Here is a 23,483-nt window from a genome sequence, read left to right as displayed (position 1 = left end):
CTAATAAAATTATATAGGTACCGGACTTGTTATTTTTAGAATGTCTGAGAAAGCGAAATTCCATAGAGTGTACTCTATAAATCATACAATAAATCCGAACTCTCGGAAACTGCAAACTACCACTTGTACACCGATATGTACACCAATTATTCTTCTTCTTTCATTCAGCGTCGCCTGTGTAAGTTGCTGATCAACATGGCTATTTGCACATCGATGTCATCCCGAACCATTCACGACGGTTTCGCACCCAGGAGGTTCTACGTCTTACGCTTCTTCGTCCAATTCTCTTTCCTTGCATTATAAGCTGTATGAATTCATATCTTGTGCCTCTCGAGACGTGACCAACAAATAAGTAGATTATCATTCATAAAACGTCTTTATACAGCTTTTTATGTGCGCTATAAAACTATTGTCTGAATTTTGTTTTAAATAAATTATTTTTTCCTCTTTTCTGTAATCGATTCTTAGCGTTTCGTTTGAAACTATAAACGTCTTTTTAATGAGATTGATAACACCGCCGGTGGATTTTGTGGCATATTTTTTACGTTTGTAAGCTCTCTAAAAACGCCCATAGATCGATGTGCTTTATCAGATCCGGTTGAATGCTACTCACTAGTTTTTCGACGATATCGCCGCTTAATTCTGGGTTTGATACTATCATATCTAAACGACATTAAATCGATAGTGCTATTTATAGTCTAGGGCTTTAAACTTATAAGTGAAATTATTTTATTTATGATCAACTATACGATGCGATGGTTGGTCGATAACTATATATAATACCGTCTACTATTCTTCCAGGCGAAAAATATGTTAGTATTTGAAAAGCGATCATAAAACGTATACAAACCAAATAAATCATGAATCGTAGCAAACCCACAGCTGAATAATAAGAGTCTCTTTCAAAATAATTACGACGTCGCCAAACTGACTCGAATATCAGAGAAAGGATAGATCAATAATATAAATAAATTAATAGGTAAACAATTAGTCCTAAGAGAAATTAAACCTCCGAAGAATTTAACTAGATAAAGTTTTCATGACAGAGGCGTAACGCAGTTAGAATGCAATGTTGGTCTTACGGCGCGCAGCGATGCCGCTCATGTTAATGGTAGGAGTGTGATAGTTTGGCGATAGACTGAATTGTTGTGGAGGATCGTTCTCCACAAACGAAGAAATAAATATTGAGAGGAGGAAGAGGTAAAGGAAGCATTAAGGAAATTAAAAAATAGAAAATCACCAGGAGAGGACAGAATACTGAACGAACTCCCAAAGTACGGAGGACCAGATCTGACCAAACAACTATTAAAACTAATCCAAAAAATATTAGAACAAAACAGAATTCCTCAAGAATGGAGATCAAGCATCCTAATACCTCTCTTCAAAAAGGGAGACAAATCGGACTCGGAAAATTACAGAGGAATTTATTAAACACAACACTAAAATTAATAACCAAAGTGATAACAAATAAACTGAATAAAATTATAACACGAGCAGAAGAACAACAAGGTTTTAGGTCGGGAAGATCATGCCCGACTCTATATTTATAATGAGGCAAGTGCAAGAGAAATCATTAGAATACAACAAACAGGCATATCTATGTTTCGTGGACCTTAAGAAGTCATTTCACCGAGTCAAATTAAGATCAAGTGGATAGAACAAACAGAGCTGCAGGCTGCCTGCATGAAACAATATGGAGAAATAAAAATATCGGGAAAGAAACGAAAGGCAGAATACAAAACAGTCATCAATCGATTAGCCATCCTTGATTTGCCTTTTGTTCCACCATGTTTTCGGTAAATCAAATTTGCGGGAGTGGTATAACGCGTTATTCACAACGTTTTGTTTGTCGTTCGACAAGTTTGGAATTAACGTCATCTCAAACCATTCTTCATATAGATCCCCGTCCATTTCGTCGTGGTAATCAGCGGTTCACTTCTTGGCCAAGAAGGTTAATTCGGCCCTGGCCACAAACCCAGTTTCGCTTCCAACATGAAGAAGAACAATCCGAGGACCTATTTGGGATGAAGCTTTCAATCCAGTAGGGAGCTCTTTTATGAAGGCATCTAGTGGATTCTTGATCGTTGTGTCCCTCCTTTTCTTTTTGACTGAAGCACCGACATGTCCAAGACTCATCGGTATAAACAAGGTTTACATTATTTTTCTTCCTCAATGTTTTTATTTGTCTGAAGTACTTATGTCTCCAGGAAATAATATCTTTTCTTTCCATCATTATCGAATCTCGACCTCTTTTACCATATTCAAAACCCATGTCATTTAGTAGCCTACGAAAATGTAGTTTTTTAAAAAGCGGGCATGTCCTTATCATCCTTCAGTCTGTTCACGCTGTCGGCGGTTGGTGGCATGTTTTCCAAAAAAAAAAAAATCATGCACAATTTTTCCTATTCGAGATTCCACTCCTTCATCGTAAGTATTCTCACATGAATTTGATTGGAAACTGTTTTTATTTCTTTTTTCTATCGATTTTAGTTCGCCTTGCTGGGAGTCTTCGCGGATGTCATAAATTTTGTCAACACACACCGCACATTTTCGAAACTTTTTTGAGGGAAAACCAGGAAAAAACCTCATGATTAAAATGCCACAAGAAACTAGCTTCAGAACAATATAGACACTTTACATTTTTTTTTAATTTAATCGTAAAAATGTGTAGTAAATAAGTTGAAATTAGTATCAGAAAAAATTAATCTATATATATATATAAAAATATCCTTTTCCGATGTGTATATCCTATATGTATCGATATACGTATTTTATTCATATGTTAAAATACTTTAGCAGGCGAATCTTTCTGAGATTGCAAATTTTCCGCCGCAATATTTTCCACACTGGCCTGCGGCCAACAAATCCTTTCTTCCATGATAAACTCTTTAGGAATTGGGGTCATGACTGGTATTTAATATTACTATGAAGGTACATATGTTCTAGTGGAAAATCAATACTTCGTTTCATATTCAAATGTGGTCGAACAGAAGCGCTGTGTTTTGTTTTCAACAAGCTTTGTAAGAAATTAGTTCGATGTACATTTGCTTTTCATAAAAAATCCGAATACCCCATAAGAATTGATCAATATATGATATTTACGATATGTAAAAACACAAAAATTATTATAAACATCTATACTCGATTTGTAAATGCTTGATAGCACCGTTTTTGTCTTGTCAATTGCCTTTAAAGCAGAAAACAACATAAAATGCAAATGAGCAAGCTTTAAGATTTTAAGTCAGAATTGCACGCCTCAGTGGCGGAGACCATAAGTTTATTTTACCGTAGAAAAATTGGAAAATGTCATGTATCACATACATTTATTACATATATAAATAAATGTCGTTTTCTTCGGATTAGATATCATCGTGATTGCTATCACTTCATTCGTCATTCCATTATACGAGTGTAACTTTATAGTTCATTATTTTATTCATAAAAATGCTCCCCAATTATCATACATCGAAGAGCCACTTCATTGGTCTAGAATCATTATGACATCGTTGCAGAATCTACGAGGGTGGATTCATATAAAACTAGCCTTTGATAGAAAAAACAAGTTTTTTGGAATTAAATCGATTTATTTCTCAACATAGTCCCCTTTTAGCTCGATACACTTAATAAGACGATGTTCTAATTTTTTTATCCCATCCGAATAGTACTTTTGCTCGAGCTCTTCGAAGTTTCAGCGACGACTTTATCATTTGTTGCGAAACGGCCATTTTTTAGGTTTGGAAACAGGAAAAAATCGCTGGCGGCAAGATCTGGGGAATACGGTGGGTGTTCAACCAATTCATAGCCCAATTCGTGTAATTTTGCCATAGCGACGGCCGATCGGTGAGCCGGTGCATTGTCGTGATGAAAGAGCACTTTTTTACGTTACAAACCGGGGCGTTTTCGACGCAATTCGGCATCGAATCGATCCAATAATACTGCGTAGTACTCACCATTGATTGTTTTTCCTTTTTCCAAGTAGTCGATGTGGATGATGCCCTTCGCATTCCAGAAAACAGTCGCCATCACTTTGCCGGCCGAATGTGCACTCTTTGCCTTCTTCGGCGGCCCTTCGCCGCGTTTGCGATACTGTTTCGACTGTTCTTTGGTTTCCGGTGTGTAATAATGCACCCAGGTTTCATCAACGGTGATAAATCGGCGAAAAAAATCCTTCGAATTGCGCCGTATCATCGCCAAAAGGTTCTCCGCCAAAAGGTTGTCAGCAAACGCGGCACCCATCGCGCGGATTCATCTCCAAATGATGGTGAATGATGTTGTGTACGCGTTCGTAGGAAATGTTTAGGACCTCTATTAACTCGCGGAGCTTAATTCGACGATCTGCCATAATCATGTCATGGACTTTGTTGATCATTTCCGGCGTGGTGACTTCATTTGGCCTCCCGGGATGCTCATCATCAAAAACACTCGTACGACCACGAACAAATTCAGCTTTCCAAAATTTTACTGTTGCTAACGAAGGTGCAACCTCACCATAAACTTCGTCCAGGTCGGCTTTGATTTGCACATTAGTTTTACCCTTTTTGTGGAGGAACTTAATCACCGAACGATACTCGACTTTTTCCATTTCTCCGAAAACACAAAATTTGCTTGCTTTTGACGGCTGTAAAAACCAAACTAATTGTTTTTAAAACTTAAAATTTTGACAGACGTCATGTCATGAATGGTAAATGTCAACCAATGCGGTATCAAGTAGCGCCATCTATCAAAAGCTAGTTTAATATCAATCTATCCTCATATGACGCGCCAGAGCCTTATCATCATTGTAGTTAATACAAAGTTACCTTTTGTTGCAGCTTACCAATGTTGGTATCCATGCTACCAACATCACGTTCGCCAATCTCACCATGGAGAGTGACAAGTACATCTGCGTGAGAGAAAAAGTCGGAGAGACGTCCCAAGTAGTCATCATAGATATGGCCGACACGGCTAATCCCATCAGACGACCAATCACCGCCGAAAGTGCTATTATGAATCCAGCATCCAAAGTCATTGCTCTTAAAGGTAAAGTGGAAATTATATACATAATCGTCGGTTATACTGTTTTTTATTGGTCTCACAGAAATATCTACTACCCCGACATTTGCTAGGAAGTTGTCGGATCCCTTTTGAATGTAGATCGACTAGAAGTTGGATATCCTGAAAAAGATTACTATTACTGTGCAATATAGAATGAGGCTGTTTGTTAAATCATAAACTCGGATACTATGTTTGTCTTTTAATCTTATCATAGTTAATAAGCTTTTTAAAACGTCAAAATTTTGCTAAAATCCATTCAAAGCTTTTTAAAACGTCAAACTTTTGCCAAAATGAATCACTGAGCTTTTTAAAACATCAACCTTTTTACCAAAATGAGTTATCCTTTTTAAACATCAAATTTTTGTCAAAATTAGTGACGGAGTTTTTTAACCCTTAACTACCATGGCCAAAAATAGTAACATTTGTACCATGGCAGGGTCAAATTTGACCCCCCATTGTTTTTGTATCAAAAAATATTCTTTTTTTAACTTGTTTTATTTTAAATTATTTTGCTTACAGCTACTTTTACATTTATATAAAAATAAACGAATTTGGTTAATTAGATATAATTTTATTTAAAAAAAAACTTTTGTATTCAGTCAAATTAACATAGCTATGCACTTTCTCAAAATATAAGAAAAATAATAACAATGTGCAGTTTTTTTATATCCAATGGTGAAATCTAGGTATCACAGCTCCTATCTAAAATAAAAAAAATCGATTTAGATTTCGTATCTCAAAAATGACAAGCATGATTTTACCTTAATTTTCAACACAGCTTATGCATAACGTCTGTATGCGGGAATGATGTTTGCAAATAAAATCTCGACATTTATCGCACGATGACCTTTCTTTCTTTTGGTTTTTGGAATATGGACATATTTTACACCTTCCCCTCTTTTTTCGTCGTTGTGGCTCTGGATTTACGGCAGACATTGGTTCCTGAAGTCCGGAAACTTTAAAAATGGCACTACGAATTTCCCTCGGTAAACAAGTTTGCTGAGCTCTGCGAGTTAAATGGGCCTTAATAAGTTCTTGACCTAAAGTGGTTAGAAACAATCTTCTTTCCATTATTTGATTTTGCTGAACTCCATTAAAAATTACGTTAGCATTTAATCCTGCAATGTCCAAAATGCAAAACCATATTACTTGAGGCCATCTACGAGTTCTTCTGCCAGTTTTATAGCATGCACATTTCTTATCCAATGAATCCACCCCACCTTTTGTCTCGTTGTAAAAATTTATAATCTCTGGCTTTACATTAACCATTGTATTGGAATGATGCATAGTTGACACTAACAACACTGCACGATTTTTCTTAGGAACAAAAGATACAAGGCTCTCGCTTCCTGTAAAACCAAATAAGGCAGAATTAGGTGGCCTGTTTTTTTGGGGTTGAAATTCAGCAGGAACATCTCTTTTATTTCTTTTTAGAGTTCCAACATATGAAATTTTATGGCTTCTCAGTTCTTTTATGAGCTCAATGGACGAAAACCAATTATCTGCTGTTATGTTTCTATTTGTACCAGAAATTGGTGGAATAAGTGTCAAAACATCTAGAGTGAGGATGGATAACTTTTTTGGATTTGCTCTGCGTGTATCTTTTCCAGTATATATAAAACCATTTAGCAAATAATGTGTCTTAGAGTCTACTAAACACTGCATTTTCAGACCGTATTTGTCTCGCTTATTTTTGAGATACATCCTGAATTGGCACCTTCCTCTAAATGCAATAAGCATTTCATCTATTGTGAGATATTCACCACAGCTATAATTGGACTGGCAATTAATTATAAACATATTAAAAATATTGGATATAGCTGCCAGTTTATCTCCGTGCGCAATACGTTCTTTTCTAGTAGCTGGGTCGTCAAAACAAAGGCTTCCAAGCAAAAAATAAAATCGGTTTAGTGACATGGTTGCTCGAAATATATCACGGCCAGTACCATTCGTAGCAAATAAAGACCTTAAATCTTCATTATTGGATTTAAATACCCCAGCTAAATATAATAAGCCTAAGAAGGCCTTTACTTCAATTATGTCAAGATGATTGGTATATTGACACGATAAATTGTGTAAATTATATTTAGAAGCCATATTAGTTATTCGTACATTGGTTTTCTCAAGAATTTCTTGCAATATATCGTGGCTAATAATACATTCCCAAGCATCAACTGGTTTCTCTGGCATACTACCTCGAGCTTTTCCAATAACACCAGGTAAATGACTAATTAAATTATGCTTACGTGTACAAGAAAAGGTGGGAGAAGTTTTAGACCACTTGTACCTATTTTTGCCATAAAACACATCCCTTGAGTCAGCTATATCACTTTCTTCACCCGAATATTCACTACCAGTTTCGGAATTATTAATTTGCCAATTTTTTTCTTCATCATCGTCCCATTCCTCTTCACTGTCTGTTTCGTGATCACTGTGTTCACTAGCCTGGTCTAAAAACTCACTGTCACTATCTAGTCCATTGTCCATAATTTTTTGTCCCTCCTCTTCAAGTTCTTTCTGTGTCAGAGGACGTTTATTGCGACTACACCCCGCCATTTCAAATTACTCGTTAATTGCACTAGAAACACTTATACCATAAGCGGGTCAAAATTGACCCTATGCGTGCCTAACTCTGCAGTAGTAACAGATAAACTAACGGAATTTTCGTAGATCGATAAATCACCTACCGGTCGAAGATTAGCAGAAAGCGCGCACTGCTCAATCTATGTTTCGGTAGCGAAACTTGGCATTAAAAACGCGGGGGGTCAATTTTGACCCCGCCATGGTACTTAAGGGTTAAAACATTAAACTTTTTGCCAAGATGAATTAATGAGCTTTTTAACACGTAATACTTCTGTCAAAATGAGTTAATAAGCTTCTTAAGAGTACATCGTCTCCAGATCTGTTAGTATAACCAACATTGGATACGTGATATTTGATATTTATAACATTTGACATTCGAAGTTTGATATTTGACACTTGATTATACTACGGGTATTATATCACTTTTATTTAGGTAAAGCCGGCGTAGAAACACAGAAAACACTTCAAATATTTAACATAGAAATGAAGTCAAAAATGAAAGCCCACACCATGTCCGAAGACGTAATTTTCTGGAAATGGATAAGCCCCAATACGTTAGCTCTAGTCACCGAGACTTCAGTGTATCATTGGTCCATGGAAGGTGATTCCACTCCACAGAAAATGTTCGACAGGTAAAATATTTCATATTAAATTCTTGCAGGTGTGACTCTATGTATGACTATTGCAGACACTCTTCTCTTAACGGCTGCCAAATCATCAACTACCGTACAGATCCCAAACAAAACTGGCTGCTACTTGTCGGTATCAGCGCTCAACAGTCCCGCGTCGTTGGTGCTATGCAACTATATTCAGTAGAAAGAAAATGCTCCCAGCCGATCGAAGGACACGCCGCTTCTTTTGCCACCTTCAAAATGGAAGGAAATCCTGAACCATCGACGCTCTTCTGTTTCGCAGTGAGAACTTTACAGGGAGGAAAATTGCATATTATCGAGGTAAACTGTTACATCCCATATTTCCAGCGTTTTCCAGATCTTACTATTTCCTTTCTGATCCTCAGGTTGGCCAAAGTCCAGCAGGCAATCAATCGTTCCCCAAAAAGACAGTGGACGTTTTCTTCCCGCCCGAGGCCCAAAACGATTTTCCTGTAGCCATGCAAGTATCAGCTAAGTACGACGTCATTTACCTGATCACCAAATACGGCTACATTCATATGTATGATATTGAGACCGGCACTTGTATCTATATGAACAGAATATCCAGTGAAACCATATTCGTAACCGCACCCCACGAAGCTACTGGAGGAATAATTGGTAAGAAAGTTAAATATTTTTTTTTATTTTTTTGAAATTTATAGTCTTTCACGCAGGATTAAAAGTCCAAAAATTAAGGCAGTTTTTCCATCCAAAACTTTTTCAATATAGTACAAATAGACTTTGTAAAGTAGTATTACAGTGAAAATATTATCTAGAATCACTATATTGGTATTTATCGTAAAAATCTCATCGGATTTTTACTATAGTTATGAAGAAATTTTTATATACTTGACAACACTGTATGAATCGCAACACAATTCGCAATCATATCAAGTGCTTAAATTTTTGTAAACGATTCGTACACGATATATTTACTTGTGAACTTTTCAGGTGTAAATAGAAAAGGTCAAGTACTATCCGTCTCCGTAGACGAGGAGAGCATCATTCGGTACATCAACACCGTCTTGCACAATGCAGACTTAGCGCTGCGTCTAGCTACGAGAAACAATCTCTCGGGAGCCGAAGAACTGTTTGTTAGTAAATTTCAGATGTTGTTCCAGAATGGACAGTACGCCGAAGCTGCCAAAGTGGCTGCCAACGCTCCAAAAGGTGAGAACAAGATTTTTGTAATTGTTTTAACTTCAATTTCAATGCGAATGTTATTGTTTAATATGTCTATGTTGTAAATTTCCATAGTATTATAAAAAAAGATATAAATAATAAAAGAAGAGTGATAAAGGAGGTGTTAAAAAGCTTTTTAAATGTCGAATTTTTGCTAAAATGAATTATGAACCTTTTCAGAACGTCAACCTTTTACCAAAATAGGTTAAAAAACTATTTAAAACGTCATTTGCCAAAAATAAGTAAGAAGCTTTTTAAAACGACAATCATTTGCCAAAATGATTTAAGAAGCTTTTTAAAACGTCAAAATAAACTTTTAAAAACGTCAATCATTTGCCAAGAATGAGTTAAGAAGCTTTTTAAAACGTCAATTATTTGCCAAAATGATTGGAGAAGCTTTTTAAATGTCGAATTTTTGCTAAAATGGATTATGAATCTTTTTAAACGTCAATCATTTGCCAAAAGTGAGTTAATAAGTTTTTAAAACGTCAATCGTTTGCCAAAATGATTTAAAAAGCTTTCTAAAACGTCAAAGTTTTACCAAAATAAACTAACAAGCTTTTTAAAACGTTTAACTTTTGCCAAAATGGGTAAAAAGCTTTTGAAAACGTCAACATTTTTCCAAAATCATTTCAGAAGCTTTTTAAACGTCAATCTTTTGTCAAAATAGGCTAATAAACTTTTTTAAATGTTTAAATTTTGTTAAAGTAATTCAGAAGCTTTTTAAAACGTCCATCATTTGCTAAAATGATTTAAGAAGCTTTTCAAAACGTCAAAATTTTACCAAAGTGAGCTAATAAGATTTTTAAAACATTTAGCTTTAGTCAAAATGGGTAAAAAGTTTTGAAAACGTCAAAATTTTGCCAAAATAATTTAAGAAGTATTTTAAATGTCGAAACTTTTTACAAAATGAATTAAGAAGCGTTTTAAAACGTGAGTCATTTGCTAAAATGATTTAAGAAGCTTTTTAAAACGTCAAATATTTGCCAAAATGAGTTAAAAACTTTTTAAAATGTCGAACTTTTGTAAAAATGAGTTAATGAGCTTTTACAACGTGACACATTTGCCAAAATGAGTTAAAAGCATTTTAAAACGCAAATATTTGCCATAATCAATATAAACTTAAAAATGGTAAATATTTTCAGGAATTTTAAGAACCCCAGCTACAATTCAAATGTTTCAACAAGTCCCGACTCAACCTGGACAAAACAGTCCTCTCTTACAATATTTCGGTATACTTTTAGACCAAGGACAACTAAACAGGTAATGGTTTACAATATTTTTAGTATAGCTTCGAGAAAACGCCAATAAAGTATCGTTTTTTTCGTGTAATCGTGTTATTTCGTGCTGTATCATATATAATTTTTGCAGATACGAATCTTTGGAACTATGTAAACCAGTTTTGTTGCAAGGTCGCAAACAGCTGCTAGAAAAATGGTTAAAAGAAGAAAAATTAGAATGTTCCGAGGAATTGGGAGACCTAGTCAAACAGGCAGACCCTACTCTGGCTTTATCTGTGTATCTTAGAGCTAATGTACCTGCAAAAGTAAGTACAAATTAGACAAATATTAGCACGGGAGTAAATATTTCTATTTTGTTTCAGGTTATCCAAAGCTTTGCTGAAACAGGCCAATTCCAAAAGATAGTCCTCTACGCCAAAAAAGTGTCCTATACGCCCGACTATATATTCCTGCTTCGCCAAGTCATGCGCACCAATCCCGACCAAGGCGCCGCGTTCGCCGGGATGTTGGTAGCAGACGAAGAACCTTTGGCCGACATCAACCAAATCGTGGACATTTTCATGGAACAAAACATGGTGCAGCAGTGTACTGCGTTTTTGTTGGACGCCTTAAAGAATAACAGGCCTACTGAGGGGCATCTACAAACCAGGTACGTCTCTCATTAATTATTATAACAAAAACTATTATTATTATATAAATAATAGTATTGGAAAATTTGGACATCGTACAAAAAAAAATATTTTTTTATTGTTTATCCATAGGTGATAACTAGTGCAAATTGTTTGATGTATTTTATTTGTAAATGAATGTTATTTTACGGTATGGAAGCTTGAACATTGACACAAGGCGTTTCAGAATTGTTGGAAGGCTTCAAACCGTGTACTTATAGAAAAATATTGCTATAAAACTGAGTAGAATGGCTCAAAAATATAAGAAATATTGAAAAGTGCCCCAAAAAAAATAGTGAGTGAATTTTGAGAATATAAAAGTACTAAATAGACCTACGAGCATATGCCCCAAAGAAGGCGAAAATATAACGATAAAGCAAAGCCCAATTGAATAATAGGAGAATGTCAAAATCAAAAAATAAAAATTCTAATATGATTTTAAATAAAAAATATGGAACTTTCAAAACCAGTGCTCAACAGGACTATTTTTCGGCGTAGTTCTCTTCGTTTTGGTCCTTCGAGTCAAATTTGAACGTGAAAAATCGTTTAGAGTGCTCGAGGGCCACGCTGACGACAACCATGCAGCAAAATTTGCAGATTCTCATCTCGTTACATTATTTATATCATTCATGGTACTTTGAAAACAATTTATGTCTATAGGTATTTACAAAATTGTTGATATCTTTCTAGATGCTTATAAAATGACTCTTAAGCCTCTCAAGTGTTTTCAAAACCACACAAACACACACACACACACACACACACACACACACACACACACATCTTGGATTGTGTCAAGTTTATATATATATATATATATATATATATATATATATATATATATATATATATATATATAATCAGTTTCATTACTTCTAAAATCATCCTAATCTCTCGTTAATTTCAAAATGGGTCATACGCCTCTCATCATCCAGCCTCAAGAGTCCACTGCTGAACATAGGCCTCTTCCTCATGTTTCCAACCCCGTCTATCTTGCGCCGCTCTCATCCAGTTTTTATTGAGTTTTCTTAAATCGTCAGTCCATCTTGTAGGTGGTCGACCGACGCTTCTCTTGTCTTCCCTTGGCCTCCATTCCAATAACCTCTTTGTCCATCGCCCATCTGTCATTCTGGCTATGTGTCCTGCCCATCTCCATTTTAGTCTGGCTATCTTCTCGATGATGTCAGTCACTCCGGTTCTTCTCCTGATGTCTTCGTTGGTTATTCTGTCTCGCAGAGTTATTCCTAACATGGACCGCTCCATTCTTCTCTGCGTGACTCTCAGTTTGGTAGCTGCTGCTTTTGTTAAGGTAAGTGTTTCTGCTCCGTACGTCAAGACTGGGAGGACGCACTGATCAAATACCTTTCTCTTTAGGCATGTGGGCAGCTGACTTTTAAAAGTTTCTCTCAGTTTTCCAAATGCTGCCCACCCAAGGCCGATTCTTCTCTTCAGTTCATGAGTCTGGTTATCCCTGCCAATCATAATTTCATGTCCCAGGTATTTATATCTATCTACGAGTTCTATTTCTTTCCCACCAATACTGATGTTCTGGTTGGGTACCAAATTGGTCATGATTTTTGTTTTCGAGATATTTATATTTAAACCTACACTTTCTGTAGCCACAACGAGTTCCTGTACCATCTCTCTTGCCATACCTAGATCTTCAGCTATTATAAGTATATCATCGGCGAAACGTAAGTTGTTTAGATATTCTCCATCTATTTTTATTCCCTTTGTCATTCAATCCAAATTCTTAAAAGCATGTTCTAGCACCGTATTAAAAAGTTTAGGTGACATTGGGTCTCCTTGTCTAACCCCCCGTTCTATTTTTATGCGATTACTGTTAGTATGTAATCTGACAGTGGTTGTTGCCTGCAGGTATATTTTGTATAATAATTTAGTATATCTATAATCTAGCCTGCATTCTTTAAGCGCCTGTAATATTTTGCTTAGCTCAACTGTGTCAAAGGCTTTGTGAAAATCGATAAATATTAGAACTAGAGGTTTATTGTATTCCACTGCTTTCTCTATTAGGGTTTTTATACTTTGTAGATGGTCATTTGTTCCGTAACTTTTTCGGAATCCTGCCTGTTCCCTTGGTTGATAAGTCTCTAATTTTCATACGCCTCTAGTTACTTTTCAAATTAGTCAAAAGTATTTTCAAAATGAGTGGCTATGCGTCTAGGTACTTCCAAATTTATTATAATGGTTCTGAGTGTGTCTAAAATCACTCGCACATCACTACGTACTTTTAAGACATACGCCAATAAATATTTTCAAAAAGGCGCCTAAAAACATCAGCATTGGAGAAGAAGCCAATGTCTGCAAATGAGCAGTTTCGCCAGAAGCTTTGTAGGTACATATTGGTCCTTTGAGTCGGATTCATTGAATTTTTAGTGCTTGAAAAATACACAAATATTTCTTTGGCTCTAGTTGTAAATATGCATCCGATTTATTCGCTTGCTAATTTGATATATACTTACGATTTTTGTTTTTGTTTACCAGACTGTTAGAAATGAACCTGATGTCTGCACCGCAAGTGGCAGACGCCATTCTCGGCAACAACATGTTCACTCACTACGACCGGCCTCACGTAGCCCAGCTCTGCGAAAAAGCTGGTCTTTTACAAAGAGCTCTGGAACACTATACTGATTTGTACGATATCAAACGTGCTGTCGTACACACCCACTTGCTTCCAGCTGATTGGTTGGTTAACTTCTTCGGAACTCTCAGCGTGGAAGACAGTTTGGAGTGCTTGAGGGCCATGCTGACGGCGAATATTCGGCAGAATTTACAGATTTGTGTGCAGATCGCTACTAAGTACCACGAACAACTCACCACTAAGGCTTTGATCGATTTGTTTGAAGGGTTCAAGAGCTATGAGGGTAAGTAACGTTGTGGCATATCAAAGAATGATAAATAGGATAAATTTACGAAACGAATTTCAGGTTTGTTCTATTTCCTCGGCTCCATCGTCAACTTCTCCCAAGACCAAGAAGTGCACTTCAAGTACATTCAAGCCGCATGCAAAACTGGCCAGATCAAGGAAGTGGAGCGTATTTGTAGGGAATCAAACTGCTACAATTCCGAAAGAGTCAAGAATTTCCTGAAAGAAGCCAAACTTACAGATCAATTGCCGTTGATTATTGTCTGTGACAGATTTGATTTCGTCCACGACTTAGTGTTGTATTTATACAGAAACTCGCTGCAGAAATATATCGAGATTTATGTGCAGAAAGTCAATCCCAGCCGTTTACCGGTAAGTAGTGTTAATTGTTATATTTATTTCTATTTATATTTATATACTTAACAGTTAATTTTTTAGTGTAGGTGATAAATATGCGCTATCTTAGTTGAATATGTGCATATTTTTGGCGGATTCATGACTTATTTGTCTCTAGATACCTCCTACAACACAAATACGTCTTCAGTTACTTTAGAAGTACTTTTATACCACTAGGTATTTCACAAAATCATTCGTTCGTCACTAGGTATTTTCAAAACGAGTAATATCATTGTAGGTATTTCCCAAATCACTATTAAATCCTTAGGTGTTCTCAAGCTTCCCCCAAAATTACTTTAATGCCTCTAGCATTGTTTAAATAGGACTAGTTAGCCAACGCAATGTATAAATTTGTTTGATTCTAATTGAGACAGTCACTAGATGTCACCACTCTTTCTGTCTCAATAGATTTTAATATACCATTGTTTGTTTGATATACATTATACTAGATGGTGTTATGTGAAAAAGTTAAGGAATAAACTAAACGTCCATTTTTGATCCACTGAATTAAATTCACCAGCGTTGCAATATTTCACTGACATAGTAGCGACAGGTTTACTTACCAATAAAAATGTTACAAAAACAGAACATGAATCACAGGTATTCATTTAAAATAGAGTTATTACTATCAACATGCTATCAACTACATAGTAAATATCGTGTCAACTAAAATTGTACCTACATAAACGTGCTGTGACTTCTAAATTTTCCTATATCTAAATAAGTTTAAAGAATTTAAATATTTTATTTTATTTGGAAGTGTATTACAAAAATTTGGTCCGAGGTAAGTAGAACATTTTAATTCTGTGTTTAAAACAAAAAACATTTGTATGAGAAATGAACAAATTAGGTATTTAGAAATAAATTTTACCGGATAATACATACATTCGATAATATTTGAAAAAAGTGATTTTAAATTAAAGTAATGTTACTTCCATAATAAATAAATGGTTTTTTACAGATGGCTGGAAATATTTGTTGTTATTACAAATGTGGTTTATCACCATACAAAATTCATGGATTAAGAATGTTCAGATTTCCGACAAAAAATCCTTCGGCTTGTCAAACATGGATATTACACTCTGGTAAGTAAATAGAAACTTTTTTTATATTCTTTTATTTTACACCGTTTCCGTTACGCAATTAACTTGAAAAAATGTTTATTTTTTTTTCATTCATTTTTTATTATCGCCAGGGTGCACGCGTCATATTCGAGATGCATTAATTTGAATTTTACGTTTTCGTTGGTATTATAATTATGATATAATAAACTTCGGAAAAACAAATTAGTGAATAAATCAAGTTAATAAACATAAACAAAGTATTAGATATTTAAATATGTATTTCTGTAGCTATTTTTAGTTATTGTATTGAAAAGTAGAAATAAGTTCATCTTTATCGGGGAACTAATTTATACAAAGGTCCACCTGGGAAAAAATTATTGGTTTCACGTAAAAATTTTATACTGATATTTGAAGATTCTAAAAGATATATGAGGGTTAGTTAATAATAAATCTGTAAAGACATACAGGTGATTTTGGCTATAAACGTTTTTTATCCAGTTTAGAGAAAAATAGTTAAAATAAAAATTGTAGATTCAAAAAGTTCTTCCATTTGTGAGTTTCTAAATTAAAATATATAAAGAATTCACCAAAATAGTTGCAAAAAACCCTTGATTTTGCAGAAATTTATAAATTTTAATAACTTTGTTTTTGCATAATGGTATGTACCTAATGTAACTAATAAAAATAGTGACGATTTGTTTATCGTAGAAAGCGATTATGTAAACAACTTTTTGTTGAGCTATCCCAGTTTGAAAAAAAATTATGTTTTACGTGTCACAGAAGCCAAGATATTGCAAATTTTGCAATCGCCCTTCATTTTGAAAAAGTTCAAATCTAAAAAAAAACCGAGCTCAAATGGTTCTCCATTCTACTTTTCCGAAGCGGTATTTTACGAATACCATCATTTTAACGGGTTATAAATTTTTACTTCTTTACCGCATATGCCATATGTAAGTTGGAACGCACAATTCAGATCTTCATTTAGTGCCCCTTCAATTTTCAGCTCTTACTGTTGATAGACAATGGAAGTATGATTTTAAGAATAAAATGCTTTGGTTTTAAATATAAAATGCTCTCTTGCCTAGTAATGGTCATAGAAGATTCTATTTTTTTTAGAAAGTGTGTTTTTCACCAGTTTTTCATAAGCATCTAAATAAGTTTGTGGCATAAACGATATCAACGTTATTTTAAATGTTTATAAACAGAATAAATAACCTATAAATTATTTGCTCTGATTGATATTTAGCGCACTTTAATAACTTATTCATTTCCATAATTTCCAGGAGCTATGTTACATGTCTTTGCGCAAAAAAAGAGTTATTATAATTTATAAATAACTGCAAAAATAAGGTTTTTTTTGCAACTATTTTGGTTAATAATTTCATGTATTTTAATTTGGATACTCTCAAAAATTACATAACTTTTTATGATCTACAACTCTAATAAAAGGTGAAAAAATCTTAAAGAGATATTTAAAGTCTCTAAAAGGTATATGAGGGGTAGCTGATGACAATTATGTGAAGACTACAGCTAATTTTGCTTTGATTTTTTATTAAACAATCGTAAAAAGTGAAAAGTTTATGCGCATAAAACGTTTCTTATTCATGTTAGAGATATATGATTAAAATAAAAGTTATAGATCATAAAATGTTCTCTAATATTGAGATTTTTATAATTAAAATACATAAAGAATTGACCGAGATAATTTAAAAACCCTTATTTTTAAAGTAAAATTTATAAATGTTAATATAAATATAAATAATATACATATAAATAACTTTCTTTTTTGCATAACGATATGTAATACAACTATTTAAAATTATGGCAGTTAATGAGTTTTTAAAGGGTGCTAAATATCATACAGAACGACCATACAGTTTATGAGTTATTCAATTTGTTTATCCAGGAGTCCGATTATTTAAGAAACTGTACTTGTCCAAACAGTCACTCTAGGGTTATTTTGTAAATAGAAATCGATTTTTATGGCTTCGTTTTAAATTATTAAAAACAAACATCAAGATTATATTAAATTTGTTTAAATATCAGTTTGAAGAATAACAAATTTTTAGCATATAAAAATTTCTAATAACTTAGACTTTTTTATGTGTTACACTTGTATCTAGGCTCAATATAAAGCTAAACACTTAAAAAAAACCAAAACCTTCTATTGCCCAGAGGAAATCAAATACCATTTTTTTTTTCTTGTTTAAGAAATTGCAAATATTTTCATTGTTTATTAACATTAAGGCTGAAAATTGAACACATTGTAAAAGAATATCGAAATTTTATAATTCGATTTATAAATGGCATACACAGTGAAGAAGTAAATTAGTTTTGAAACATTCAAATAATGGTAATCGTAAAATATCGCCACAGAAAAATGCAAGGGAGATCTGTCCGCTGCAATATCTCAGCTTGTTTCTTGTTATTGGTTATGGAAATTTCTGTTTTTTTTTTTAATTGTGCTTTTACACCAGCTTTTCATTGAGCCTACGTACAGCCGTATGACATGAAAAATATCAAAAGTAGTATAAATGTTTAGAAGCTAAAAAGCACTTTTTCAAACTGTTTTTTTGATAAAATGTTGAAGTTTACAAATAAAGCTTCAAATAATCGATTCAAAAACGTCAAATAACTGTCAAAGGTTAAACACCCTTTTTAAAGTTCCTCACGGATTTTAAAGATTTAAACAGTGTTAAACAGATAAAGTAATTCATCGACGAGTTAACAATACGTAGAGAAGTTCTTTAATCACAATGTGATAAGAAAACAAGTATCAAATTTGGTCTTATATTTCAATAGTCGAATTTAATTGCGGCTATATTGGTGTAATTAAAGAAAACCAGTGAAAATCCCAAGAAATAGGTGAGATCCTTTTTTCTTTCTTTCCAGTTTGGGAGAGGGTCCATTAGGTACTCACATTTAGGTATTGTGTTACGGTCTGGGTAACCAGGACTACACATCATGAACAGCAATTGAATATTTACATTTACACAAAACAGCTTCAATTCCAACACAAAATTATATGTCGTTGCCGCAGTCTCTAGACCTCCTCCCCGTTCGTTTCCTAAAAGGGAACAAGTTATTGTCATGCACTCCATTTTGAATACTGTTTTATTTAAATATATTATAGAAATTGGTGAAATGGTTTATCCAAAAAATATTACTTTTACATCTCGCATTTCGAATAATCGAATCCGCATTTTCCTCACTTCTACCGACATCGTTGATCAACTAATACACCGAACGTCATAATTAATTTCACCGTCATCTTTATCTGCAGGCTTCTTTCTGCGACCAAAAGAATCCTTATTTCAAATGTATCTCCTTCCATTCCGCATTCACTAATCGAGACGTCCCTAAAAAATACGGAACATCAGATGATCAATAGGCATATTATCAGGAGTTTTCCTAGGGTAACATTTGTAATCTCTGAAAAGGTGAACTTCGAAGTGCAATCTTCTCTGTTAATTAACCATGAAAATATATCCTTTAAAATATTTTTATTCTCTGACAGACTATAGTGTTTTCTTTGTAAGCTTACGGGTCGTACCGTGGGGTATGATTGCAAAGTCTTCAGTTGACCAGATCACACACTCATTGCAGCTAATGCTCCTCCCTCTTTTTCATTTTCAGCTGACTCTAAGGAGTCCTTAATCCTAAATCCTTAACTTCATCAAAAGAATTTCTATCTTCGGAAATTGAGTCCATCTCCGTTAACTACATACCCATCCTGGCTGCCATTATGGATTTATCCATCCCTCGTCGTACTAATTCAAAGCCCATGTTGGCAGTAGGACAAAAAAGGGGACACTTCAATGACAGTCCTCCTGATACTCCTACCATTCTATCTTCATCCTGTATTCTTGCTCTATTAAGTTCTTTTCCTCCTTCGGCATTTTCGATACCACCCAAAGTGGTGGTATTGAAATTATATAATCGGATATTATATTTCCGCTATAAAAATGATTTACAAAGATAATCCGACTAATTTTACACTCAATTCCACGCAACTTATTACATTTCTTGAGAACTCTTTTGTATGTATCACCCCACTACAAGAAGCTTAAAAATCCTCCAACATAGATGGTATTCAAAAGGACTTATTGCAGCTCTACATAGGTACAAGGAAAAGATCACTAAAAACCGTATTACTAGAATCTTAAAAAAGTTAAAAGAACAGCCTACCTCCGACTTACAAGAGTATATATAAGTGCATCCTCTGATAAATCTGATGTCAAATCTAACCACAGCATACATGATGAATAGAATTTCTCTATTTCTCTCGCATTTATTCATTTTTTCTGCTCTCTGTATATTTTTACTTCATCTTTTGCCAAATTTAGACACGATATTTAATTAAGTAAGAAAACTTTATGTACTTCAAATACTAGTCCAGTGTGGAAAAAAAATTGTTAATAAAAAATAACCTTACAATCTCGAATCTCTTTTTTAATCGAAAGGTTATCCTTGACAATTAAGAGACAGCCAAGATTCTGGCAAAAAATTTAAAAGAAAAGTTTTGCAACAAATCTGAACCTAACCATATATACTCTTTTCTTCCTTCGCCCTTTCATTATTCATTCTCAGTTTCACAAGATACCAATTATCCGAACTCTCGTATAAACTATTTCGAACTAAAAGCTGCACTCAAATCCTATAAAAACACAAAAATTAGGGTTTTCTAGAATAATCTTGAAAACTTTCTCGAAAATTCCTTAGGCACCAACGACCCTCTAAATGAAGCCAGTAAATTTACCACTGACATACCGCTGACAATCGTTAATGAAAGATCTTGCCCTAATCTATACTAAGATAAAAGAAAGATCATTACAAAGAACAAACGAACACAAACGGGTTATGTCATGAAGACAAATCGTTTTTGTCTTCATGACATGTCATTTTTTCGCTGTATTAGTAGCTACCATTCTACCACAATTTTACAATTATTTCCCGTTCTCCAACCGTTCCTACTCACATTTTAACCCCACTCCATTAGAAATACAGACAGTTGTACACTTGACTGCTGACTGTTGCTAGAAACAGTCGTCCTCTCTTTCGTCTGCTGAGTCCTATTAGGCAGACGTATAATCTCTCTATCGCTATCTATCGCTTGGTACAGACTTACTGCGCTTTTTCTTCACTCTAACTCTCTCGCATGTAGTTACGCGAAAAATACCGAAAATACTATTTTAATCGTGTACAGACGAAAAATGTGCTCTATATCGTGATCTAAGTGTTAGTACCGCGAAACACGTCTTCAGAAACCGGTAACCGGACAGTTTCCCCGTATGAAGAACAACCGCGACTGAAAGCCTCTAAATACCGCGAGTGTGTATATGTGCAGCAGAAGAATTGAGAAGACTTTATATAAAATTAATTTGATATAGTCTGTATAACCTTTTGCCACATATCTCAATTTATTTGAACCAGCCCTATGTAATACAGTCCTCATACACCGAAATTATATTCATAATTTCACATATGTACCCTTTTTGTACACACACATTTCTTAGGTAATCTATAATCAACAAGATGTCGTAGCAACTGTACTTAACATTGAAGGGGCATTTTATTTAATCTCCAGAAAAGCAATCATTGACAAAATCTCCCACTATAATTTAAATGGTAATATTTTCTCATTTGTAAAAAAATATCTAATTGAAAGAATCTTTAAAGTTCTTGCCAAGGGTAAACTTTTTCAATCTCTTCCTCAAAATTAAGGTGTCCCTTTAGAATCTGTATTAAGTTTAACTTTATTCATTCTTGCCATCAACGAAATTTGCCTCCCATCAAATATGTTCAATACGCTGATGACCTAATCATTTACTGCCATGTTAAATCTGTCTCAACCTCATATAAACTTATACAAAGTGTAGTAAATCTAACGAACTAAGATTATCACTCTCTGAGAGCAAAACCAAATTAATAAAATTTTCCATAGGGATTTCCACTCCCTTACCCCAAATTTTATTTACCAATTCTCTACTTTCTGTTGTTAATTATTGTAAAATTCTCGGTTTTATATTTAACTCCAGATTAAATTGAAAAAATCAAATCTCTGAACTTAAAATCAATTGTTTTAAAAGGTTGAACATTTTTAAAACCCTCAGTCATCTTCAATGGGGTGCCAATAAAACTACTTCTGAGCGCTTTTCGCTTTAGTCCTATTGAGAGTGTATACCGTGAATCTAATGAACTTTCTCCTACCCAAGACGATAATCACTTCTACTTTCGTATGCTGCATCAACATCCGCAAATCCATTTAATCCCGTTCATTCCCTAATTGCCACAGTGCCGTCTTCTTCCACTAACAATAACCAACACCTTATCATAAAACCTATACCTCAATTAATTTGTCCACTACTTAAAAATATTGACCTTTTTCTGACTAGTTCATTTCCTCTACCTTTACTTCCCCTCTGGGCTAAAGATCTCCCTTCAATATATACCTCACTCACTATTTTTAACAAACTTGAATCTTCTAACCTTTCTTCTAAACTATTTGTTCAGATTAACTTTCATATATCCATTTAGTCAATACAATTTTCACTAAGCACCTATTAGTTCAAAACATTCATGACATAATACCAAAATCTCTCTGCTTACGATGTAACAGTCTCTCTCATATGGCTGCCTTCTCACACCGGAATTACTGGTAATAAAACAGCAGATCATTGTGCCAAAGAAGCTACCAACCATGCCAATTCAACTAGCTAACGAATCTCGAAATTCGTTTTAAAAAAGTCGGTAGAGGATACTTGACAAAACTTAGAACAAAAGTGCAAAACAACTTTTCATAAACTTCAATCTTTTATTGGTCATCTCTCCCTAGACTTCATAACTATAAGAGAAGCATCGACTATTACAAGACTACGAATCAACCATACCAAACTTACCAACTGCAAACAATTCACCAACCTGTATAAAGCACTGGACTTGAAACCTACTCTAAGGAACTAGAGTAGGAGTCTATCTCTTCCTCAACTGTAAATTGTATATGTTGATTATGATACTTGAAAATGTTGACTATTTCAATAATTTTGTGTTTAGGAAGTGCCAAAACTAAATCATCTACATATCTTTAAAAAAAAGGAATGAAAAAAGTGCAATTGTTGATACAATCACAATCACTGATAACATCATCCATGACATAGCTACTTAGAATGGGTGAAAGACTAGATCCCATAGGACTAGTTTCTGATAGTCCTATGGGATCTTTTTTTTCCTATCTAAAAAATTTCTTTTTTCTTACTCTTATACATATATATATATATTTATATATGTATATATATATTATATATATATATATATATATATATATATATATATATATATATATATATATATATATATATATAAACATATATTGGCACAACTGCGAAGTTATTTATATTTTGAATACAGAACTTAAATTGTTTTTTTACCTTATTGTGCAGAAAGTTGCTTTTTTTAAGTTGTGTTAATAATAATATTGTTGTAGGTAATGCTGCATTGGAAAGTCTGGAGCTACCCGATTTAAAAAAAAATTTCTTTGCAGTAAGCATTTTGTCCAAAAATATCTAAATGCAAACCAAAAAAATATAGTGAGGTAGAAGAGGGAGGTTTGTTAACGACACCACGCGTTTTTTATACGTATTCGATAGCAAAACAACCTTAACCAGTGCCAATAGTGTTTCGCAATACATACATTGGTTATTTTAGTTCATGAAAACAATGTAACAATCAATTTCTATAACTATTAATGTAAACAATTTTGTTTTGTTTTTTTTTTA

The 23,483-nt window shown here is 34.0% G+C and overlaps 1 protein-coding gene across 1 annotated transcript in view; it reads left to right on the top strand.

Moving 5' to 3' along the window:
• The window catches only part of Chc (clathrin heavy chain), a 48,337-nt gene that overhangs the window by 13,109 nt on the left and 11,745 nt on the right, over positions 1 to 23,483 (top strand). Inside the window, exons 2-11 of the mRNA XM_072527626.1 lie at positions 4,812 to 5,019; positions 8,051 to 8,249; positions 8,306 to 8,570; positions 8,636 to 8,888; positions 9,222 to 9,440; positions 10,598 to 10,715; positions 10,824 to 10,998; positions 11,056 to 11,342; positions 13,867 to 14,246; positions 14,310 to 14,620. Of these exons, the coding sequence (XP_072383727.1) occupies positions 4,812 to 5,019; positions 8,051 to 8,249; positions 8,306 to 8,570; positions 8,636 to 8,888; positions 9,222 to 9,440; positions 10,598 to 10,715; positions 10,824 to 10,998; positions 11,056 to 11,342; positions 13,867 to 14,246; positions 14,310 to 14,620 (2,415 nt within the window). The remainder of the gene's footprint in view (positions 1 to 4,811; positions 5,020 to 8,050; positions 8,250 to 8,305; positions 8,571 to 8,635; positions 8,889 to 9,221; positions 9,441 to 10,597; positions 10,716 to 10,823; positions 10,999 to 11,055; positions 11,343 to 13,866; positions 14,247 to 14,309; positions 14,621 to 23,483) is intronic.

Source organism: Diabrotica undecimpunctata, chromosome 3 (genome assembly GCF_040954645.1).
Source record: "Diabrotica undecimpunctata isolate CICGRU chromosome 3, icDiaUnde3, whole genome shotgun sequence".
Taxonomy (NCBI): Eukaryota; Metazoa; Arthropoda; class Insecta; order Coleoptera; family Chrysomelidae; genus Diabrotica; species Diabrotica undecimpunctata.
Note: the sequence above shows the minus strand (reverse complement) of the source record. Positions and strands in the feature narration are given on the sequence as shown.